The 21,623-nt window shown below is 42.0% G+C and overlaps 2 protein-coding genes and 5 non-coding genes across 9 annotated transcripts; 4 read left to right on the forward strand and 3 right to left on the reverse strand.

Moving 5' to 3' along the window:
• Positions 1-570: 570 nt before the first annotated feature.
• fbxo46 (F-box protein 46) lies at positions 571-21,337 on the reverse strand. 3 transcript variants are annotated; one of them, XM_085915647.1, is made up of 7 exons: positions 21,216-21,337; positions 14,319-14,449; positions 13,034-13,070; positions 12,856-12,926; positions 12,237-12,283; positions 4,113-4,726; positions 571-4,021 (listed from the first exon to the last, which is right to left on the reverse strand). In XM_085915647.1, the coding sequence occupies exons 6-7, from the start codon at positions 4,590-4,592 to the stop codon at positions 2,195-2,197; spliced, it is 2,307 nt and encodes a 768-aa protein (XP_085771773.1). In that variant the 5' UTR covers positions 4,593-4,726; positions 12,237-12,283; positions 12,856-12,926; positions 13,034-13,070; positions 14,319-14,449; positions 21,216-21,337; the 3' UTR covers positions 571-2,194. The 3 variants fall into 3 exon arrangements, with proteins under 3 accessions (XP_085771773.1, XP_085771774.1, XP_085771772.1); XM_085915648.1 differs by lacking the exons at positions 13,034-13,070; positions 14,319-14,449; positions 21,216-21,337 and having other exon boundaries at positions 12,856-12,940; XM_085915646.1 differs by lacking the exons at positions 12,237-12,283; positions 12,856-12,926; positions 13,034-13,070; positions 14,319-14,449; positions 21,216-21,337 and adding an exon at positions 7,819-8,204.
• Positions 9,958-17,153, forward strand: coq8b (coenzyme Q8B). Its single transcript, XM_085915655.1, has 16 exons — positions 9,958-10,099; positions 10,582-10,766; positions 11,340-11,481; positions 11,648-11,853; positions 11,922-11,988; positions 12,051-12,122; positions 12,255-12,374; positions 12,470-12,555; positions 12,862-13,002; positions 13,067-13,148; positions 13,868-13,961; positions 14,332-14,473; positions 14,566-14,673; positions 14,742-14,807; positions 15,062-15,148; positions 15,626-17,153. Coding segments are annotated over exons 1-16 (1,905 nt in total). The 5' UTR covers positions 9,958-10,098; the 3' UTR covers positions 15,932-17,153.
• On the forward strand, positions 17,929-18,034 carry LOC147054548 (U6 spliceosomal RNA). Its single transcript, XR_015066808.1, has one exon. It is a non-coding gene; the product is annotated as a U6 spliceosomal RNA (small nuclear RNA).
• Positions 18,626-18,731, forward strand: LOC147054549 (U6 spliceosomal RNA). Its single transcript, XR_015066810.1, has one exon. It is a non-coding gene; the product is annotated as a U6 spliceosomal RNA (small nuclear RNA).
• On the forward strand, positions 19,334-19,439 carry LOC147054550 (U6 spliceosomal RNA). Its single transcript, XR_015066813.1, has one exon. It is a non-coding gene; the product is annotated as a U6 spliceosomal RNA (small nuclear RNA).
• Positions 19,708-19,813, reverse strand: LOC147054551 (U6 spliceosomal RNA). The gene has a single exon (XR_015066805.1). It is a non-coding gene; the product is annotated as a U6 spliceosomal RNA (small nuclear RNA).
• On the reverse strand, positions 20,418-20,523 carry LOC147054552 (U6 spliceosomal RNA). Its single transcript, XR_015066811.1, has one exon. It is a non-coding gene; the product is annotated as a U6 spliceosomal RNA (small nuclear RNA).
• Positions 21,338-21,623: the final 286 nt, after the last annotated feature.

A 21,623-nucleotide genomic window follows, 5' to 3' on the forward strand; every position in this document is an offset into this window, starting at 1 on the left:
GGGGGGGGGGGGGTGCATTGGAGGCAGGGACCGAGTTAGTAGCCAGATTTTGGCTCATTGTATTCTGAGTTAGTGTAATTTGTGTTTCAACCAAGGGAATAGGCCAAAAATAAAATTGTATGTGCACAATTATTTTGCCGCCCCACACTGAATTTGTGAAATGAAACGTTCAGATGTTTTTTTTTTCCTTCTCTCTTTTTTATGCTGTTGCTTTGTGTGTGAAAACAAGGGGTTTCCCTGTTCTGAGGTGTAAATCTGCTAAACACAAGCTCCTTGCACTGCACGTGCACCAGCAATCGGTGAAGTAGTTTTTCTACCATCAATAAAGGTTTGTAAACAGCAATACAAATAAATGCTTTGTTGATTTTGTTTTAAATTAATAACATCACAAGAAGTAATCAAGGTAAAATGTGAATGACTGTACTTACCACGATTGTTCCGTTTTATCTTCACCGCAGATGTCCTTAGGCTCATACTGGTGCATAAATCAGCCAAACATTCCACGTCTATCAGTGATCAGTGAGATATATACACAAGTCTTTAGAAAAATGAAACACCACAAAAACCATGTCAATGTTGCATTTCCAGTTTTAATCATCACCTTATATTTAAGCCGATATTTCCCATTGAGTTGTACATAATCTGGACTCTACAGGTATCTCCCATGACTATCAAATAATCGTCCCACCTTGGTGCAGCGTTTCAGCATCGCAATCACAATGTCCAACCAGTCATCTTGTTGGGATGGGGTGGTCAAAAAGCAGAAGAGAAAGCTGAAGGAAGAAAACTAGTTTTGGATGAAGTCTATCAAGCCCCTTAAAACAAGGGTACGGTGCAACACCCAATACTCTTGACCGTGCGTGAGGTATCTGATGCCTCAATATCCTGCAGGGGAATTAGAGGTAGGGGGGGGGGAATTTAAGGCTGGAGGCTGGTGTAGAGTTTCTGCGTTCTGTTTAGTGTTGTTCAACACACAAAAGCGTTGTCGCCGTTGGACAACGCAACCCTCTGCCGAAATGGAGAACGGAGAAGGAAAAAGATGGGCGAGTTAAACAATGATGAGTAAAACACAAAAACATTCTTTGTGGTTTGGACAAGGGGGACAAGTCGATAAGAAGTCATGTCCAATAAGACAATAGAACAGCAAACATTCATACACACCCCAAAAAGCCAACCCCCATAAAAAAAGGCAAACAAGCAAGACAGTCTCCTCATAAAAAGCAACATATTTCTCTGTCTTTTTTTTTTTTATTATTATTATCCCACTGATCTTAATCCATACATTGTATCTCCCACAAGTAGTACTTTGTTTCTCCTGTTCATGGCTGGCCCACTAAAGTAGGTTCAAATCTGGGGGTGGAGAAAACACAAACACGCGCACACACACACACACGCTCACACACAAAATATGAGACTGTATCAACCAATGGTATGCCTATTCCAGGAGTAACATTGGTGACAGCCAATTGTTTCAGCAGCATTATCAGGGGACTGATCGACATAAAATAAATACAGCACATTCCGAGAAATAGAAATGCATGGTGCAGGACAGAGCTCAAATGTTGGAATATCAAGTTTGCCGCATACAATCACATTTCTAGAGCGACGCTGAACATTCCACACTGAAAGGTTTGGCATGTTGGCTTCAGTGCCGTTCATGTACTGAATGGGCTGCACTAAGCTCAATGGAGTTGGTATTGGAACACACAACATAGACCGAGTTCTTGGGACAAAAAAAACAGGCTCTAAGGGCATTACATTTCTATTTGTCACCCTATGCTAATCTCAATCAAACACACTGCAAAGTTGTCACAGGAACAACTCTGACAACAAACATCCAATGTATATGGAGTTGGGCAGTAATCCTGACACGCAAGAGGCATGATGCAGGGCAAACAGACAGCAGCAAGAAGAGCACACCCCAACACTTGGTAGGCACACTTGAAAATGTGCCACATTGGAGTACCGTGCAGGGAGAAATTCTGTAGGACTTGACCAAAAAAAAAAAAAAACATGGTGTGACACACCTCTAGTCATTCCTTGTTTACCACTCAACTCAGTTGAGAATAACAACAAAACATGAGGTGGAATTTAACAAGGTCCTGGAGTGATTATTTCTCTTTGTACTCCTTTTTCATGCTCATCCTTTGAGTAGAAATGACACAGGCTAAGTAGAAGAGATTTGATTCCTCTTCTACCTGGCCTCTTCCCGTCTGATCTCCCTCTTGGATCGGATGGGCTGAGAGCCATCGGCGGGCTGCTGGACCCAGTTATTATCGTGAAGCCCGACGCGGCATCCCGGCGTGTCCTTGTCCGTACGTCGGCAACACATCCAGTAAGAACGTCCATAAGGCAGGTCGTGGTGGTAAGGTTTAGGGTGCCATCGGCACAGTGAAACATCCCCACGCTCATATTGGCGTTTGCACTGCTTACAGGGGTCATCGCGATAAAGAGGGTCTTGATTCCAGCGAGAGTCCACGGCTCGTACGCCGTAGGTCTCGATCAGCACCTTGAAGTAGTGGCAGGTGCACTTGAGGGCTGCCAAGGAGCGTGTAGGCAGGTAACTGAAGATATTGACCATGATGTGGTCAGGGAGCAGCAGCATATACTGGCGAGGTTCAAGCAAGCGCTGAATCTGAAAGCGGATCTCCAGGAAATCGTGGGAGACGTGGCGATAGAGGCGACACAGCGATGGGTCGGAGCACTCTTCTCCAACACTGGCCAGGGGAGAGTCCACTCGAGGTGCACGCTCTCCTGAGCACGTAAGCCCCGCTCCGGGGCTGCTGCTGTTGGCACAGTCCAGAGAGCATAATCCCGATCCTCTGCCAGAACCCGATGTGTGGGACTCCTCTTCCGCCACTCGTGGGGATGGAAAGAAAAAGAGCTGTCCTGGAGGAGGATCCTCTGTTGAGTGGTCAGTAGCGCTAGCTACACCTCCAACAGTTCCCGCCCCACCAGGCATAGCAAAACACACAGTCTCCTCCTGAACATTTTCTGTACTGTCCTTGCCATAAAACACACATTGGTCCACAGCACCCGTCACCACGACTTCCACGTGAAATCCAGTCACTCGCTCCCGACCCACACCCACCGATATTTTCTCCCCCGAGGAAGGCTCCTGGGATGTTTCTGGGCTGCCGCAGGTCTGCCTGTCAAAGTGATGATCTCCATCAGCTTTAGGGGCAGGAGTGGTGGCGGCGAGCAGCAGGCTACTGGGGTCTCTTGATGAGGGGCTGACGAGCTGGTAGAGGTCACAGGTTATTTTCTCTTTCGATCTGGCTGCCGTCTGGCTACTCCCGCCGCCGCAACTCATAAACATACAGCGTGACCGGCCCGCTGGCTCCAGTTGCGAGCGTGGGTCCAGATTAGACACTCGGAAAGCTATCCTCACCTCACCTTGGCTATGGTTGGGGGGCGGAGAAGGTGCTACGCGACTGGACTCTGCTCCTCCTCTCAGCTCCCTGTCTCGATTCGGAAAGCCCATAGCTGAACCAGCGCCCATATGGAGGCGGTTCTCCAGATTTTGAGACTCAAAATGTGCGATGGCCTGTGCAACCCGGCATGACTCTTGCTGCTCTTCAAGCTCCTGGTCTGTTTGAAAGGGAGCAGATGATTCCTTGACTTCTTTGGAGGGTTGCTCTTTTGAACTGTCAGACACAAAGGACATATGCGAGGGGTGCGATTCGGTTTCCCGGAGAAGTGTGTGCTGGAGGGGGGTAATGCCCTGTTCTTGACTGGTAATAGACGGATGGTGCTGGTTTCCGTGTTCAGCCACAATATTCCGGAGGGCCATGGCTGTCCTCTGCTCAACTAAGGCGACCATCTGTGCCACTGACAGTAAGTCGGTCTCATTCGTCCCATCGACCGCTGCTTGATCAGGTACAAGTAGTGCATTGGGTGCTTCGGAGGAGCCGTGGCTGACGTGTGTTTCTGAGGCATGCGTACGGTTTGGTGGGTCATAGGATGAGCATCTTCTTCGCCTTTTCGCTTTACTGCAGTCAGTTGCCCAGTTACCTTTAACCTGTGATGGGGGGGGGGGGGGGGGGGGAACGACAAAAGGACTTAGACAATATTTTGAATTAAAAACATGCATATTTGGTTTCACAGCTTACCTTCATGGCGCTGGGTCTGCCTTGGCCTGCCCCACTAAACTGGTGTGCCACAAAGAAGGCGATTTTCTCCTTGGTGTTTCCTGGTTTAATGACATACCAGGTATCCAGCAGCACTCGGCCATCTTCCATTTGGGTCCCGGAAGATGGGAGTGGTGAAGGGGATGACGTGGTCATAGCAGGCTGGCTTTGCATCAGAGAGCTCGAGTTAAGTTCAGGTTCCGGTGGCGTATTCTCAGAGTCCGCATCCCCCACTTTTACATTGTCTTCCTGCACGCCCACGCCAATCCCTCCATCTTCTCCTCCTTCCCCCGCCCTCCTGGTACCAGGAGGCGGATCACCCTTGCAGAGGGAGGAGGACCCTGCCCCACCTCCAGCTATGACATTGCCCCCCGTGCCAGGATTCCTGGGTTTGTTCTGAGAGTAGGTGCCGAAGGGGCGTGGGCACCACAGACGGATATGAGAGAAAGTGTCTCGGTCCATCAGGATGCGGACCTCTGGAACATGCCAGCAGCTACGCTGGCCTGCAGGCACCCACAAGCAGCTCGCTCATGGTCAGATTCCTATCTCAGTGCTGAGTTGAGCCGCAGAGCTCCCCCTATGATCAGGCACGCAACCTGGATTAAGAGGACAGTCAGAGGAAGGGGGGCAAAGTAGGGAGCATGAGGTTGGAAGGAAAGAGAAAGGGAGCATCATGATTACAGGTGCAAAGCTCAATCATTGAAAAAGCAATTCAGACAGGGCATTGTCATTTATGTCAGCCATGAAAGCGTGAACTACCGTCAAAATTAATACACTGTTCAGCCTAATACATTGTCAACCTCAATTAGCAATCATATCCGCTCCCTACGTCTACCCTCAAAATCAAATTAAAAGGATTCAATTTGAAGTTTAGTGTTAGTATCCAGCAGATAAAATCGCTGTTATTCAAATAGGATTGCTTAATAGAAGGCAACACGGAGCATGCGGGCATATGCTGAACCTATTTTTAGAAAAGATTCAAAGGGGGCGGCGCCGTAGCAAAACTGCCACAGTCTCCTTGTCCTGTCCCCTTGATTCTGACAATGCTCCAGGCCAAGTGCAACCAAAATGCCTTTCCTTCTGCGGCAGTGCCATCTTTCGGGGCCTGTCCAGTATGCGCAGGCGCACTTGGAAAAACAGAAGGATTACAGCAATGCGTTTGGCTGACTGCAAAAGGCTTTCCCTGCTGTTAAAAACATCTTCAAGTCCCATAGATTGTACAGTTACAATCTGGCAACCTCTTCTACTCTTTGGGTAAAAACAAAAGAATAAATAAAGAACATTGAATCAACCCTTGAGATTGAGATTACCGATGTGTCAGGTAACTGCGGATGTTGAAAAATGCATGAAAGAAACTGTATAACTTATACAGTCATATCTGTGCAGTCTTCCACATGTGAGCAAGTCCAAACATGCAACCACTTTCAGTGAGAATGTGATGAAAGAGCAACTGCATTTCTCATTAGCTTGTCCTCGAACAGCAGAGTTCCACTTTTTGTCCTATTAAGTAAAACATCCAAGTCAAGCTACCTATTGCAAAAAACTCAACATAAATACCAGTTAGCAGTGTTAGCGCAAAAACCTTCTGCTAGAAATCTAAAGATGAAGAGAAACTTTTTCTTCCAGGAATACAATGTCGAACACATTCAATTAAAAAAGAATGGCTTCGCCATAAGGTTAAGGTTTTGGAATGGCCCAGACAGAGTCTACACCTGAATCTGATGACAGATTTGGAGCATTTTAGAAAAGTACCATAGGTAAATATTGCCGTCAAATCTGTTTAGAATTGATTATCCCAACAATTATTTTAGCAACTATTTGTTTTAGGGTCACCATTGAAAAATTTGGGCGGCTGGGTTATTGTAGCACTGTATCAACATTCAACACACCATGAGATGGTCAACCACTACAGCTCAAGTACTAAAATACATTAAACACGTGCTTTATTTGACGCACTTCCTGAAAAAGGTTTGGATTTAAGCTTTCTGCATCAAACTAATCCTCCAAATCCTGGCCAAGCGGCCAGTAACACTTCAGAGCTGGGACCTTGGGGACATACTTTAAAGCTGTCCATGTGCTCTTGAACAAAGCACTTGAGAGTTTGCTGACTGGAGAGACACAAATGTTATTCATTTAGAATTTGATTTACAAGAGGCTCCTCAAGAAGTACCTTTGAAAGTGGATGGTCTGACACGATAAATGTTTTAGGGTGACATTCTCTCAAGACCAATCATGCTAAACAATACTATCAGGTTTTTGGGTTTGTTTGTTTTTTAATGCCACTGATAAAAACTGGATGGCTCTCGTCTCTATCATGTTTGGGTTTTTTTTTCCAGTTGAAGAAATTGAGTTGTACGGTTATTTTGAATCAGGGGTGTCAAACCAGGGCATCAAGGGCCACTTTCCTGCATGTTTGATTCAAATGACCAGGATCCTTTTGAGGTTCGTTGACAGCTTGCTGATGAACTGATCATTTGAATCGGGTTTATGTTGTTAAACAGGCAGGACAGTGACCCTCGAGGACCAGAGCTAGACATTGAATAAACACCGAGGTTTATTGTGTTGCGACTTTTTAAATACAAATGCATCATACCAGCTCACTGACAGTGGTCTCTGTACGTTCATTTGGCTTTAATGGAAAAAGGATTGCAGGATTGCAGTTTGCAGCTATTCCATTTATGCCACTCAAAGTTTTGTGACGGTGCAACTACAAAACTTTGCTTCGAGTACACACATTTTCTCTGATTCTACCTTGTTTGTGTCGTCTGTGTGTTTTTGAACGAGTTGTATCACAAGAGAGTAAACAAACAGGGTGACTGAATGTTGATGACTTGTGCAAAAAAAATAATCGTACCTGGCAATTTATCGAGTCAGGAAAGAACTATTGTACCCATTTTACTTATTAAAAAATATTGCTCAATATGTCAAATTATCATGACAGGCCAACATAGTGACACCATTAAAAGTTACTTTGACTTGACAATCCAATGAACCATTGTGCTATATCACACACCGATGTGTACAAACTCAATCAACACACACAGACATTGTTCTACTAGTTGATCGTTTTATATTGTCAGCCACAAAGTGTGTGTTATTAATATTGAAACACGACTTGGGCAATTATGCTAGAAATACACACACGCACATTCTACATTATGTATGTATTAGATCTTTTTTTCAGGTGTTGGTTTGATGGTACGTGTACGTATACTACTGCTGTAATGCGGTGTCAGTAAACACATTGTTTTCAATGTTGTTTAAACTCGAAGGCCGTGTGATCTATGTTGTGGTTTCTACACCTAATAAACAAGTAAATCAATCAAAATTATTAATTGGGAGGTTTCTATGTGCGTACTAGTTTAACTAGTCATGATAAACCAGTAGCACGTTAGCAAAGTGAAGCGTCAGAGAACCGCGTTATATATGTTTGTATATTGTGCAGGCAAACTATGCATTCGGTTCCGTGTGTGTCATCTTTACTGGCCTTCTAAGGATAAAATAATCGTACTTTGCCGGATGTTTATTTTCGCAAGTTAACATAGGGGAGGTTAGATAAATACACAACTAGAGTTGCTAACATGCATGCTAACTTGATGTCATAATATACCTGCAAAGTGGCTAGCAAGCTAACAAGGTTACAAAAAAAAAAAACCCCACTGGCTTCGGATTTCTTTTGCCCTCTTACCTCAACAACACTGGCCTTTGCAAGCAACTATCCTGGCTCTTATAGCGTCGAGAGACCGACTTTCCTCGTAGTACTTCTTGTGGCCAAACCAGTTTGCGTAGGAAATTGCAGGTGACACGACTTAACTCTCCGCGTCCACGTAGCTAAGCTAGTTGACGCTCAAGCTAATGTCGACAGCAGCTACACTACTTTCTATTATCAAGCTTCTTTAAGCGGTGGCTACTATCGAGGCTTGTCAGTTCCCTGAACGCAGCCTAGCTGACTGTATACCTTGTTAGGACTCTCGGGAGCCCCTCTCCTATCTATTTAAAAGCTCTTGAGGTATGTGCGTTGGGATACCAAAATAATCAGTGTCAAAACGACTGAGGGAGGAAGGCCATCTTGTTGACAAGCAGCTGCATAAGGCGGCCAGCCAATAGCAAGCTAGAGACGGTGGTGTGCCCATATATGGCGTCTGCACGACTCCCCCCTCCCCTTCCCCATCTCCACTGCCCCCCCCACCACTCACTGGTCAACACAAGTGTCCAGTCAGGTTACTAAGACACGGGGCTTGCAACTCTCACGCTAACTTTGTGCTTTATTTTGCTCTGATCGCCACATGTTCATTTAAAGACCACAGCATTAGGTACACTTGTTACGTTTAATGAGATGCGACATATGTGTTCAACACTGTCCTATTACATATTTTCTCTGTTGTTTTGGTACATTTCGAAGATGAGAATTGAATTTCTAATTTAATTTTTAAACTACTTGTTCACTATTCTCATCTTGTGTTATTTGTGCACATAAAAATGCAGTTTTATTTGAACAAGTTTGAAATGCGTTGCAACATCCATGCAAATGCCCATCCAATTTGATGCCTTTTCATTTTCATGCTAATATCATGTTGATCAAAAATAATTATAGAGTAATTGTCTCATACCATTTTGTCATTAGTTCATCTTGTAAGCTTTTACATGCAAAATAGTTGAATAGATTGTCATAATAAGACTTGCTGCAAACATAGTATATAAATACAACTCCATTCAACTTTTTTTTTTCCAGTTAATTTTTCCTTTTTCTTTTGAAGTCATGTGAAGCTCAACTAATGATCAACCATTTTTCTGAAATCACTAACAGTAAGTTAAGAAATCGGAAATTTGCTGCTAATGCTATTGGTCTTATAGTGACACCAGTAAAACCAATTGCTCCTGTGAGCCTGCAAGTATATCTGGTGACACCAGCAAGACCAGCACATCTACAGAATAAACCATGAAAACAGTCAAAGTGAATTGTGAATCTTGGGCAGTCTCTTGCAATCAAGGGGCAGTTTAGACCAGAACATGCCTCCAGAGTCTATATAATGTTATATTTACATGACTAAGCAATGGAAGTGACATGTTCAATCACACGCATATGAACTTTCAAGAGATGTACAAAGCATTCCACAAAAGAAAATGGCCTTTCCAGGGGAACCATGATGTGTTGTTATTTATACAATTTGTTTTGAGGATTGTATATATTGTCTCTAATTTTGAGCCAAGGAAAGCACCATAAACCGCATGTTTATTGTGATGGTATTTTGCAGTGCTGTAGTGCATGATTGCATAATAGATAGGTCAACTATTAGACCTCAGAATTGTATTCAAATGTACAAAAATGCACAAAAATGCTTTTCTCATGTATGTCTAGTGCAACTGTGTGACAACTAGGTTTTGAGCAAAGTTAGGGCATATTTATTGCATAGTTATTGCACATTTATTGACCAAAATTCTCTTGGGTCTATAAAGTAACAATAACTTAAAACCCAAAGGACTTTAAATTGCTACGTTTCAATTCAAAATAATGAAATTTAGTAAAAACAACAGCAGCAACTGTTCTTGTAACTTAAGATATAATATATTTACTAGTTGTAATATTCAGAAAAATTGTCCATAAGACCTCAACAACAATTTACTTGATTGACGTGCCTCCGAGTCTCAGCATTGCACGTGCAACTCTAAAACGGCAACATACCCTCGATTCCAATTGGCCCTTGTTGCAGTTTGGTCCCGCCTTATAACGTATGCTATTGGTCAAACTCTCTGAGATAACCGCCCTTTGTCAACAATACATTTCTTCTATTGGCCCAAAAACCACGCTCCTTTTCTTCCCAAGATTTGATTGGATTGCTGTGACGTTGGTCAAACCTGCACTTCCGTGATTCCGTAACGTTGAAACGCCCAGTTTTCCTTTGCAAAACAGATCACGACCTCAAGGGCCGATTGCAATACATAAGGTGAACCGCACCGCTTCTGAAAAAGTAAGTACAACAATTTTGTTAACATTGCCTTTGTTGTTAGGCTTTGAGGTTTATGCATATACGCTTTTTGTGTTTGTGTCAATTGTGCCCGTACCTGGTCATCTTCGGGGGAGACAACATGGCTACAGGAAAAAGACAGGAAAGGCGGTCATTGCTTCTCTTAGCTACCAGTACCCAGGGTTTTTATTTTCCGGCCCATTTATTGTATTCATGAATTGATTTTATGTACTGTACTGTACTACATTAGGTTCCTCATGCGGACACGTGACGTAAGCCTGAAAACATTGACTAATGTTTAGGTAAACAAACCATCCAGTTTGCAGAATCAGAAACTTGAAGCACATGATCTTATACACGGAATAAAAACTATATTAAAAAAACCATAAAAAACAACACGAAATTCTGCAAAGGCACTGGAACGTTCATAGAGTGCTTTTACCAGCCTTTCTCATGGTATAATTTCTCCACCTCTCTGTCCACAGTGATGATGATTTCAGAAGTCCTGCAGGTACTACGTGGGGCAAATAAAGTGGGCTGTGCTCTGATCACCACCCAGGGGGAACAGCTCAGATTGGTGGCCTGCAACTCCTCACTGGGAGCAGGAGTTAAATATGCTCAGGAAGTGGCGGAAGGGCTCATGGGCACCTTCATGGGTGGCAGCGATGCGGTAAAAGTTCTTATACTGTATTTCTCTCTTGCAAACATCATTTTTAAGGTCTATGTCTACAAAAAAAAATCAGCGGCTCTGTGATGAAGTGATATTTGACTCTGGACTACTAAATGCTATCTTTGTGGGGACTCACATGCAACAAGAACTCTAGTCATCGTTGTAACAAAATCGGTAGTCTTCATTAGCCCAGCAGTAATAGAATGAAACAGGATGGCCCCCTTAAAACAGGTTCATTTCAGTAAGATGTGGATAAAAAATGTGTGTTAAACTGTCCTATAAATCATCATGATTTGAGTATTTTGCTATAAGAATGTTACAGAGATGTTATTAAGACACCCGTTTTGAACTTCGAGAAAAATGCAAAATGTCTCCTTTAAGAAATTTCAATTTACAACATGTGATAGTTTTCCGTACATTACTCATCGTGCATCCATCACTTTAAGTTTGCAAAATTCGTAAGGAACTCCATTCCTAAAAATGTTTGCAAATAACTACTGAATCAAATGATGTGGTTAGATTGTAATTGTGTCACAGTTTTGTAGTTTAACCAATTCTTAATTATGTCCTCAGCAACAGTCGATCAAGGAGGACGTGTTTCCTGACGTGGAGGGCTGGGAAAATATGGATGCTGATGAAGCTACCAAATGGGCTGTGGCTTCAGACTTCCCTCCTGATGCTAATGACAAAACACAGACAGACGGCAGTGCTCCAGGTATTGTGTGGACCTTTTTAGTTATCATCATGGCAGAATTTTGAGAAAATCATTTTTCTCCTAATTATGCAGCAAGTGTCAGTAACACCAAGTCTAAAATAGTAATTCTATGAGATATGTCTGAAGAGCAGTCTTTGCTTTAATGTACTTTCTCTCCCTTCCATAGGAGTGCATCCTAGTCCAGAGGCAGCTTCAGCGGGTCCTGGTTGGCCAGATCAGAACAAACGCTTCCTCCACACAATGTTTGCCTCGAATAGATTTTACCAGCCAACCAGATGTGTCCATGATACGGTGGTGACCAGACTCACACCGGAAGATATCAAGAAAGCCAGGGAGGCCAAGCAGGGCTTGGTTAAACCTGCTCGACAGAGGGTGCGTTGAGTTACCCGCCACACTCTTAAATTCACGGTGCGATAATGTCATGATTTGTCTCCCTTTAGCTTAATGATCGTGCTAGAGAAAGGAAAGTGCCTGCAACAAGAATCAGCAGGCTGGCTAATTTTGGAGGTATCCATTTGTACTTTTCAAATTTGACAATCCGCGGATGATCAAACATGCCTCTGTCACAGGTCTGGCAGTCAGTCTGGGGATTGGTGCCCTTGCAGAAGTAGCAAAACAGACACTGGGAGGCAAACAAAAAGGTAATTTTCCTCGTCCTAACATTTTCTGAAAAAGGCTTTTAGGCTGGCTAAATTGATTTTTTTTTTTTTTTATCGTATAGTATATATAGAATAGTTTTTACATGTACTACTCACCCTTCACTCTCCTTTTAGATATGAATGCCTTGCTAGACTCTCCCCTCCTGTCAGAAGCAAATGCAGAGAGGATTGTCAACACACTCTGTAAAGTACGTGGAGCTGCACTCAAGATAGGACAGATGCTAAGCATACAAGGTACGTGCAACCCGTGGAATCACCGCTTCATACTTTCCTAAAGTTGAGTAGTCATATATTTATCTGACAGGCTTTGTATTTGTGCCCCACCTCAGACAACTCCTTCATCAACCCACAGCTTCAAAAGATCTTTGAGAGGGTCCGACAAAGTGCAGACTTCATGCCAGCCTGGCAAATGAGTGTAAGCAGGAAGGGGGAATATTTTTTTTAACTGTAGATAAAATCTTAAATGCACAGTGCATTTGTAACATATTTGTCAGTTTTTCTACAGAATTTATGTTAGTTTTATTCCAAATTTTTTTCAAAATTCTATGCGCAGTCCCCCATAATAACAAACTTTTGGTAATTGTATCAGAATTTATTTAACCATGTTTATTGACAATAACTAGATTATCATTTAAATTTCAAGCCAAAGCCTTTGAATACTTATGCACAATGCATGTACAGTATATGTGATTTGTTAGTTTCTTGTGCACCATACCTATAGAATGTTTTGGAGAAAGAACTGGGCCCAGGTTGGAGAGAGAGGCTGTCTTCCTTTGAGGACAAACCCTTTGCCGCAGCATCCATTGGCCAGGTGCATCATGGGGTTTTAAAAGATGGTAGAGAAATCGCAGTCAAGATCCAGGTAGGTTTGAAGTGTCACTTTCTTGCCTTACTTGTTGTTGAACTTCTTTTTGTTTGCTTCTCAGTACCCTGGAGTGGCGGAAAGTATCCATAGTGACATCAACAACCTCATGTCAGTACTGAAATTAAGTGTGGTTCTACCTGAAGGTAACGCTTGTTTCTGTAACTTTATTTTAATTTTTTTTACTGGGTTAATGACTCAGTGATGTCATTTACTAAATTGCAAGTGGTCTGCTGTCTGGGTCACAGTCTTTTGCAATTTTTATTTATTTCAGTCTAGGCAGCCCAAGGTGAGGAACCAATTTGACAGTGCAATATTGTTAAAATTAGCGTCCTTAACTTGACTTCAAACAATGTACACCGACTGAGTTCAAATAATCATAATAGTTGGTTTTCTAATGGATGTGTTGCTTAAAAGCGCCATCAGGATTCCCCTTTGTTATGGGGACAGCTTAATGAGCATGTCTGATGATAACTTTAGATGTAGCGTCTCTTTTGTTTATCAAATCAACCTGTATCGTCTGGTAATGGGTAGTTTCCTTTTTTGGTTCAAGCGCCGTTCCTCTAGTCTTAAAAGTTGCAGCTTAAATAAACAACAAGGATTTTTGTGGAATTATAGTATTGGTGTCGATGTATTCTATTTCTTGTCTTGATTAGATGAAAATTATTTGATAGTTTCACATCACATGCTCTGATTGGGACAACTCGTATTAATCATAGCATTTCTAGTTATCACCACTTGATGGTGCTATTGTTGCATAACTATTGCTTGGGCATTCCGTTCCATTCTTTTGAGCAGTAATCATTGGGGAGGTTTTCCTTTGTAAAAACGCAGAAATGTGCATGTAGTATTTATTCTTTTCCAGGCCTCTTTGCAGAAAGCAGCTTGGAGGTTCTTCAGAAAGAACTGGCATGGGAGTGTGACTACGAGAGAGAAGCTGAGTGTGCCAAAAAATTTAGGCGAGTTTGCGTCATGGATCATACATTTGTTTCCTCTGAAATAAAGTTAGGAGTTAATCATATGTCAAAATATTGATTGAAACCCCAAACTGATTACAATGGGCATTTAATTTGTTCAAGATGTCCGGCCACGAGTTTACAGTGCTGTCTCAGCAGAGGCTGGAACGGTTTTAATAATTTTATTTCTATTACTGCCGCTCAGATCTGTTAAATACTACAACAGTAAATAAGGTTCCACAAAATATACATCACAGATTTTTATGGTGGTGCAAGAGTGATGTCCTTTAAACTTTGGTGCAAATTGGAGTTAATGTCCAGATAAATTCCTCTTCCTTGTCATAATGATGAAATTTGTACCTGTGGCCTCCAGATCACTGTTGGCGGGAGATGCATTTTTCCAGGTTCCTGAGGTGATTGATGAATTATCAACTCGCAGAGTATTGGCGATGGATCTAGTGCAGGGGGTTCCTCTCGACTGCTGTGTGGACCTGGACCAAGAGACCAGAAACCAGGTCTGACTTAATTCATCTTTGTTCTAAATCTGTCACATTATCATCATCATACTTAAAATATGAAACACATATGCTTCACTTCATCTTTTCAGATCTGCTTCAACATCCTCCAGTTGTGTCTCAGGGAGCTTTTTGAGTTCAGGTTCATGCAGACAGATCCAAACTGGGCCAACTTCTTTTACAATTCAGACACCAACAAGGTAAGTTCCACACTTAATGCCGACTTGTATTAAAGTCAGTCAATGTATGCAAATCAAAATTTCCTCAGGTGGTTCTGTTGGATTTCGGAGCATGCAGAAGTTACCCGGAATCATTTACAAATGACTACATAGAGGTAAGACGAATCTAAAACAGGGATGGGCAATTTAAATAATGGACAGGGCCACAATTTTTCATCAGCTACATGTGCGCGGGAGTGTTTTACTGTACATATATTCCAGTTTGTAACCTTTATTGAAACAGTCCACTCTTCACATCGCGGCATCCAAAACTGAACTACCCGCAGGATGTTAGTTGCCTAGCCTCAGTTTAAAATGGAGTCATTTGATTTTAAAATTGGCTGCGTCTTTCTTTTACAATCATATTCAGGTCGTGCATGCAGCTTCTGTTGGTGACCGAGCCACTGTTCTGGCTAAATCCAAAGTCCTGAAGTTCTTGACAGGCTTTGAGACTAAGGTAAGATAAAATTGTTTCTGCTGTTTTGCTCAAAGTGCTCATTGATTTTTATATGGTTTACACTCCACCTGTCTCTGTTTTTACTACCCCTTCCTCTTCTTGTTGTGACTGTCACATCTCATCACCCCCATCCAATTGAACATCTCGTGCATATTTTTTGCGAAAGATCTTTGTTACATATTAATTGGTCCATGTTATCTCATCTCATCAACAAATCAGAAAGAGATCATGGTGAGGTGTGCGTCAAATGATTTTGAACTCAAGCGGTATTAGGACTCATTGATCTGTCCAAACGTCAATGTCCTGCTAAATGATAAAAGATGGAGTATGCATAACGTTTCTCAGAGGAATGGTTCAAGTCAATTTTTTTTTTCTCGTGGCCCATGGGTTTTATCGTGCATCGTAGATTTGTTTGGAGTCTGAGGTGGTGCGTTTCAGAATGCACGTAAAGCTCATTCTTGACATGTTTGCCGCCAGGCCTTCAAAGACGCTCACGTGGAGGCCGTGATGATTCTCGGTGAAGCTTTTGCGTCTTCCGAGCCCTTTGACTTTGGCACCCAGAGCACCACCCAACGCATTCAGAGCCTCGTTCCCGTCATGCTGCGACACCGCCTCACCCCACCACCAGAGGAGACCTATTCACTCCACCGCAAGATGGCCGGCTCCTTTCTCATCTGCTCCAAACTGAAAGCACGAATATCGTGTAAAGACATGTTTCTGGATGTCTACAACGCTTACAACCAGAGGAGGCAGGCTGAGCAGGTAGCGCAGGCCAGTGCATAGACAACTCCCAGGAGACGAGCAGCCAAGAAGGCTTGGGTGCTGCAATGGAGAATTACAACATCTCTATGCTGTTCTTTCGGGAGTGATCAATTTCTCTCCTAGTCTCAGTTTGGCCCCTTTATCGGTTGTGTAGAACAATAACGTCACTTCAAGGTTCTACAAAATCTCAGGACTGCATATACCAGAGGGTAGAAAGCTTAAAGACTCCAAAAGCTATTTGGACCATCTACCAAAGGGGGGGAAAAGAACAATGAGACACAAAACTCTTCGACATCTAGACTGTGTTATTGTTGTTATTGTTTTCACCTATATGTGAAACTATAGTGCATTGCATTAATGAAATCAATGAACTGCTATAGGAAACATGACATTTTATTTTTATGAATCACAAAATAATTGGTTCCCGCGACGTCCGTGGGGACAAGCGGTACAGAAAATGGATGGATGGACAAAAAAATGGTCTTTTCAGTCTCTGATTCTGAAAAAAAAATATTGGTTGAAAAGCTACTTTCAAATCAAATAGTCAAAAATTTTGTATTTATGAAATCAAAGGCAAACCTAAATCAGCTACTTGAAGTGATCCAAAAATGCCAGCTGTATATCAAATTATGAAGAAAAAATGTCACGGTTTAATATTAGAGGATGTACATTTTGCATCCATTTGTATTTCTTTTAAAATATGTATAAACTCGGTTTTAATTATGCAAGACATTTAGGTCATTATTGGATTACAGTTGTCCCTATATTAAAGTGCAGTGTTTATAGTCAAATTGTGTATATTACAATGGACTACAATTAATTCTGTAGGTGAGAGCGCAACGGTAATCGGACAAAATCCCGGCCAATTTTGACATTTCCCCCTGGACATTTTTTTAGGTCTCAAAAGTAGGACATGTCTAGGAAAAAGAAGACGTCTGGTCACCCTAAGAAGCATTTTAGCTATCAATCGCCTGATGAGCCAGTGATTGATGCGTAATCTCGAAATCAACATTTTCAACATTGTGGTTGACGGTGCAATAACATCCAATGATGAGAGATTTGAAACTCTGAACCAGGTGAAAACAAAATATGGAGTGGTGTTGTACTTCATCTCTGCAATTTAAATGTCCCGTGACTCCTTAAAGGCTCAATGTATGGAAATGGAAAAAGTTCTTGCCTTCAACGAAGAATCACATCAGTCGAGTCGACCTGGCAGTGGAAATAAAAAAATCTACCTCCTTTACCATCACCCAACATGACTGCTTTTGAGCTTCTGTCTTTTCTTTGTGAGAAGAGTCTGGCATCGTATGCTAATCTTTGGATTGCTCTAAGGATTGCTGTCACTGGCTGTTACAGTACCCTCAGTATAGAGGAGCTTTAGCAAGCTAAAAACAATAAAAAGCTATCTAAAATATTCCATGTCATGACTGACTGGTCTGGCCATCATGAGCATTAACCATGATGTAGAGAAGAAAATCTGTTATTAGACATTGTTGATGATTTTGCCTCAAGAAAGTGCAGGAAGGGACACATTTGATGGTAAATTATTACAAACTGTTATTTCATAACTAAATGAGTAGACTGACTACATTATTATGTATCAATACATATCCATTTCTATCATGACTACTGTGATTTGCAAATTACCTCTACCTATCTACTAACATGTTGTATTTGTAGACTTGTGTAGATGCTGTTACTGAGTTAAGAGGGTGGACCAACAGATTATTTGAAATTGAGTAATTTTTTTTCACATTAAAATTAATTTAAGTCAGTCAGGGGGGGGTCTGGATAAAGAATAAAGATTATTCGTGGATTTCTTTTTTCCGTTTATAGTGAATTAAAAAATGAGGAACGCTTCACGAATTAGCCTGTCAAAGAGTGATATGCTGTGTGAGTGATACCTTTCTGCGTTCTGCAATCAGACTCACTTGTCCGTATAGGTTAAGTGACACCTGAACTGTAAAATGGGTTTCTTATTGTACCCTTCATATACTGGACCGTCGCATGAACCTATTGCGTCGCTTCGGCTTCGCATATACTAAAATTGGAACGATACAGAGAAGATTAGCATGGCCCCTGCGCAAGGATGACACGCAAATTCGTGAAGCGTTCCTCATTTTCTTATTTTACCATAAACGGGGAAAAGAAATCCAAGAATAATCTTAATCGTTTAATGGACACCAAATCCCCAAACCGCTAAACAGAATGACCATGCTGTTGTTGACTATGTTTCATAGCAAATGTTTTCAAGTGCCATAGGATGTGATGCATCCAAATCTTTGTAAACTTCAATGATCGTACATATTGTAAAACGTGTAATGTTTTAGATCGTGCTGTTGCTGCAGTTGTCCCTCCCCCAAACTCTGCAAGATTGTATGAGAAGCACCCTCCCACACACCCTGGCTGCATACCCCATTGGGTGAAAAGGAGGCGAGGCTTTTGGCTGCACCAATGGCATTGAAGATATTTACATAACATTTCATGCAGCCAATCAGATTGTGTGTCAACAGCCAATCTTTCTGTATATAGTTTTCTGTAAAATTCTGCTTCCATGCGATCGCACAATGATCAGCACATCGTCTGAGTAGCATCCATTACACATGCAGATATTCTGCAGCCAAATAGGTGTCCGATGGGTCAGTGTAACATCTGAACTGTAAGATGTGTTGTTTATTGTACTCTTTATATACTGGACCGTCGCATGTACCCATTGCGTCGCTTCGGCTTCGCATATACTAAAATTGGAACGATACAGAGAAGATTAGCATGGCCCCTGCGCAAGGATGACACGCAAATTCGTGAAGCGTTCCTCATTTTCTTATTTTACTAAAAACGGGAAAAATAAATCCAAGAATAATCTTTATCGTTTAATGAACACCAAAACCGCCAAACAGAATGACCATGCTGTTGTTGACCATGTTTCATAGCAAATGTTTACAAGTGCCATAGCCTGTGATGCATCCAAATGCTTGTAAACTTCAATGATCGTACATATTGTAAAATGTGTAATTCCTTTAGATCGTGCTGTTGCTGCAGTTGTCCCTCCCCCAAACTCCAACAATGCTGTCGCTGCAAGAATGTATGAGAAGCACTCCACACACCCTGGCTGCATACCCCATTGGGTGAAAAGGAGGCGAGGCTTTTGGCTGCACCAATGGCATTGAAGATATTTACATAATATTTCATGCAGCCAATCAGATTGTGCAGCACCAGCCGCTGTTTTATGTGTATAGTTTTCTGTAAAATTCTGCTTACACGCAATCGTGCAATGATCAGTATATCGTCTGAGTAGCATCTATCCACACTCATGCAGATATTTTGCAGCCAAATAGGTGTCCGTATAGGTCAGTGTGACACCCGACCTGTAAAAAGGGTTGTTTATTGTACTCTTCATATACTGGACCGTCGCATGTACCCATTGCGTCGCTTCGGCTTCGCATATACTAAAATTGGAACGATACAGAGAAGATTAGCATGGCCCCTGCGCAAGGATGACACGCAAATTCGTGAAGCGTTCCTCATTTTGTTATTTTACCATAAACGGGGAAAAGAAATCCAAGAATAATCTTAATCGTTTAATGAACACCAAAATCCCCAAACCTCCAAACAGAATGACCATGCTGTTGTTGACCATGTTTCATAGTAAAGAATGACAAAAATTCGTGAAGCGTTCCTCATTTTGTTTTTTACTATGAACAGGATAAACAATCCCTAGATTATTACCCTTCGAGGAAAATTATGACAACATTGTGGCCTGCGACAAAAATTAGTTTGACACCCCTGTTAAGATTAAATAAAATGAGGAACGCTTCACGAATTTGCGTGTCATCCTTGCGCAGGGGCCATGCTAATCTTCTCTGTATCGTTCCAATTTTAGTATATGCGAAGCCGAAGCGACGCAATGGATACATGCGACGGTCCAGTATATGAAGAGTACAATATGCAACCCTTTTTACAATTCAGGTGTCACACTGACCTATACGGACACCTATTTGGCTGCAAAATATCTGCATGAGTGTAGATAGATGCTACTCAGACGATGTGCTGATCATTGTGCGATCGCATGGAAGCAGAATTTTACAGAAAACTATATACAGAAAGATTGGCTGTTGACACACAATCTGATTGGCTGCATGAAATGTTATGTAAATATATTCAATGCCATTGGTGCAGCCAAAAGCCTCGCCTCCTTTTCACCCAATGGGGTATGCAGCCAGGGTGTGTGGGAGGGTGCTTCTCATACAATCTTGCAGCGACAGCATTGTTGGAGTTTGGGGGAGGGACAACTGCAGCAACAGCACGATCTAAAGGAATTACACATTTTACAATATGTACGATCATTGAAGTTTACAAGCATTTGGATGCATCACAGGCTATGGCACTTGTAAACATTTGCTATGAAACTTGGTCAACAACAGCATGGTCATTCTGTTTGGCGGTTTTGGTGTTCATTAAACGATAAAGATTATTCTTGGATTTATCTTTCCCGTTTTTAGTAAAATAAGAAAATGAGGAACGCTTCACGAATTTGCGTGTCATCCTTGCGCAGGGGCCATGCTAATCTTCTCTGTATCGTTCCAATTTTAGTATATGCGAAGCCGAAGCGACGCAATGGGTACATGCGACGGTCCAATATATGAAGGATGTACTAAACAACACGTTTTACAGTAAAAGTGTCACACTGACCCATACGGACACCTATTTGGCTGCAAAATATCTGCACGAGTGTGGATGAATGCTACTCAGACGATATACTGATCATTGCACGATTGCGTGTAAGCAGAATTTTACAGAAAACTATACACATAAAACAGCGGCTGGTGCTGCACAATCTGATTGGCTGCATGAAATATTATGTAAATATCTTCAATGCCATTGGTGCAGCCAAAAGCCTTGCTTCCTTTTCACCCAATGGGATATGCAGCCAGGGTGTGTGGGAGGGCACTACTCATACATTCTTGCAACTCCAGCAACAGTACGATCTAAACAATTTACACATTTTACAATATTTACAATCATTGCGCATGGAGACGAGGGGTACGTGCGGTGGGACGTAAATGGAACATTAATATCTCCAAAATTCATTGAGTTTGAAATGTCCTTTAAACCAGTGGTCCCCAACCTTTTTTGCGCCACGGAACGGTTACGTGTCAGAAATATTTTCGCGGACCGACCTTTATACAATTAAATAATACATTTGTAAAAATAAATAATACATTTATAATAAAAATATATATACGATGAAATATATTGATACGACTGGCATGAAAAGAAGTATAAACGACATAAAAATAAAACTCACCATTACGTTGAATTAGTGGGAGCACTGATCTTGTTTCTCAGAAACGATCCCATTTAGGCGTAATCGGAGACAATGACAGCCGAAGTGCTTAAGGTTTGTCTTTTAATGCAGGATACTTGGTCTCCATGTGCCGAAACAGTTTTGAAGGCTTCATTGCCTCGTTAGCTAGCCTGTCGCCACTTATGCAGAGTGGGCTTGGCGCGTCAGTCACCTGTGGCGATAAATCCATATTTAAAGTAGGACTCCAGAAATGTTCCTTGAAAAGCAGCTTTCCTTTTCTTAGAAGTCGTAGCCTCTTCTTCCGTCTCCTCATTGGGCTGTTTTCCCTTTCCGAAGAACATCTCTGTTTCTTGCTCATTTTTGCTTGCTTCGCGGGCTCGACTGGGGGAACACGTCACGTGACTATGA

The sequence above is a fragment of the Syngnathus leptorhynchus genome, chromosome 7 (genome assembly GCF_054491065.1).
Source record: "Syngnathus leptorhynchus isolate UIUO chromosome 7, UIUO_Slep, whole genome shotgun sequence".
In the NCBI taxonomy this organism is placed as follows: domain Eukaryota; kingdom Metazoa; phylum Chordata; class Actinopteri; order Syngnathiformes; family Syngnathidae; genus Syngnathus; species Syngnathus leptorhynchus.

What these genes read in the sequence shown, in the direction of transcription:
- fbxo46 (XM_085915647.1), bottom strand. Translation starts at nt 4,592, where the DNA reads ATGGACCGAGACACTTTCTCTCATATCCGTCTGTGGTGCCCACGCCCC. An exon ending in GCAGACCCAGCGCCATGAAG is followed by an intron (nt 4,022 to 4,112) that starts GTAAGCTGTGAA and finishes CCCCCATCACAG; the next exon opens with GTTAAAGGTAACTGGGCAAC.
- coq8b (XM_085915655.1), top strand. An exon ending in TTAAACCTGCTCGACAGAGG is followed by an intron (nt 11,854 to 11,921) that starts GTGCGTTGAGTT and finishes GTCTCCCTTTAG; the next exon opens with CTTAATGATCGTGCTAGAGA. An exon ending in GAGTGTGCCAAAAAATTTAG is followed by an intron (nt 13,962 to 14,331) that starts GCGAGTTTGCGT and finishes TGTGGCCTCCAG; the next exon opens with ATCACTGTTGGCGGGAGATG.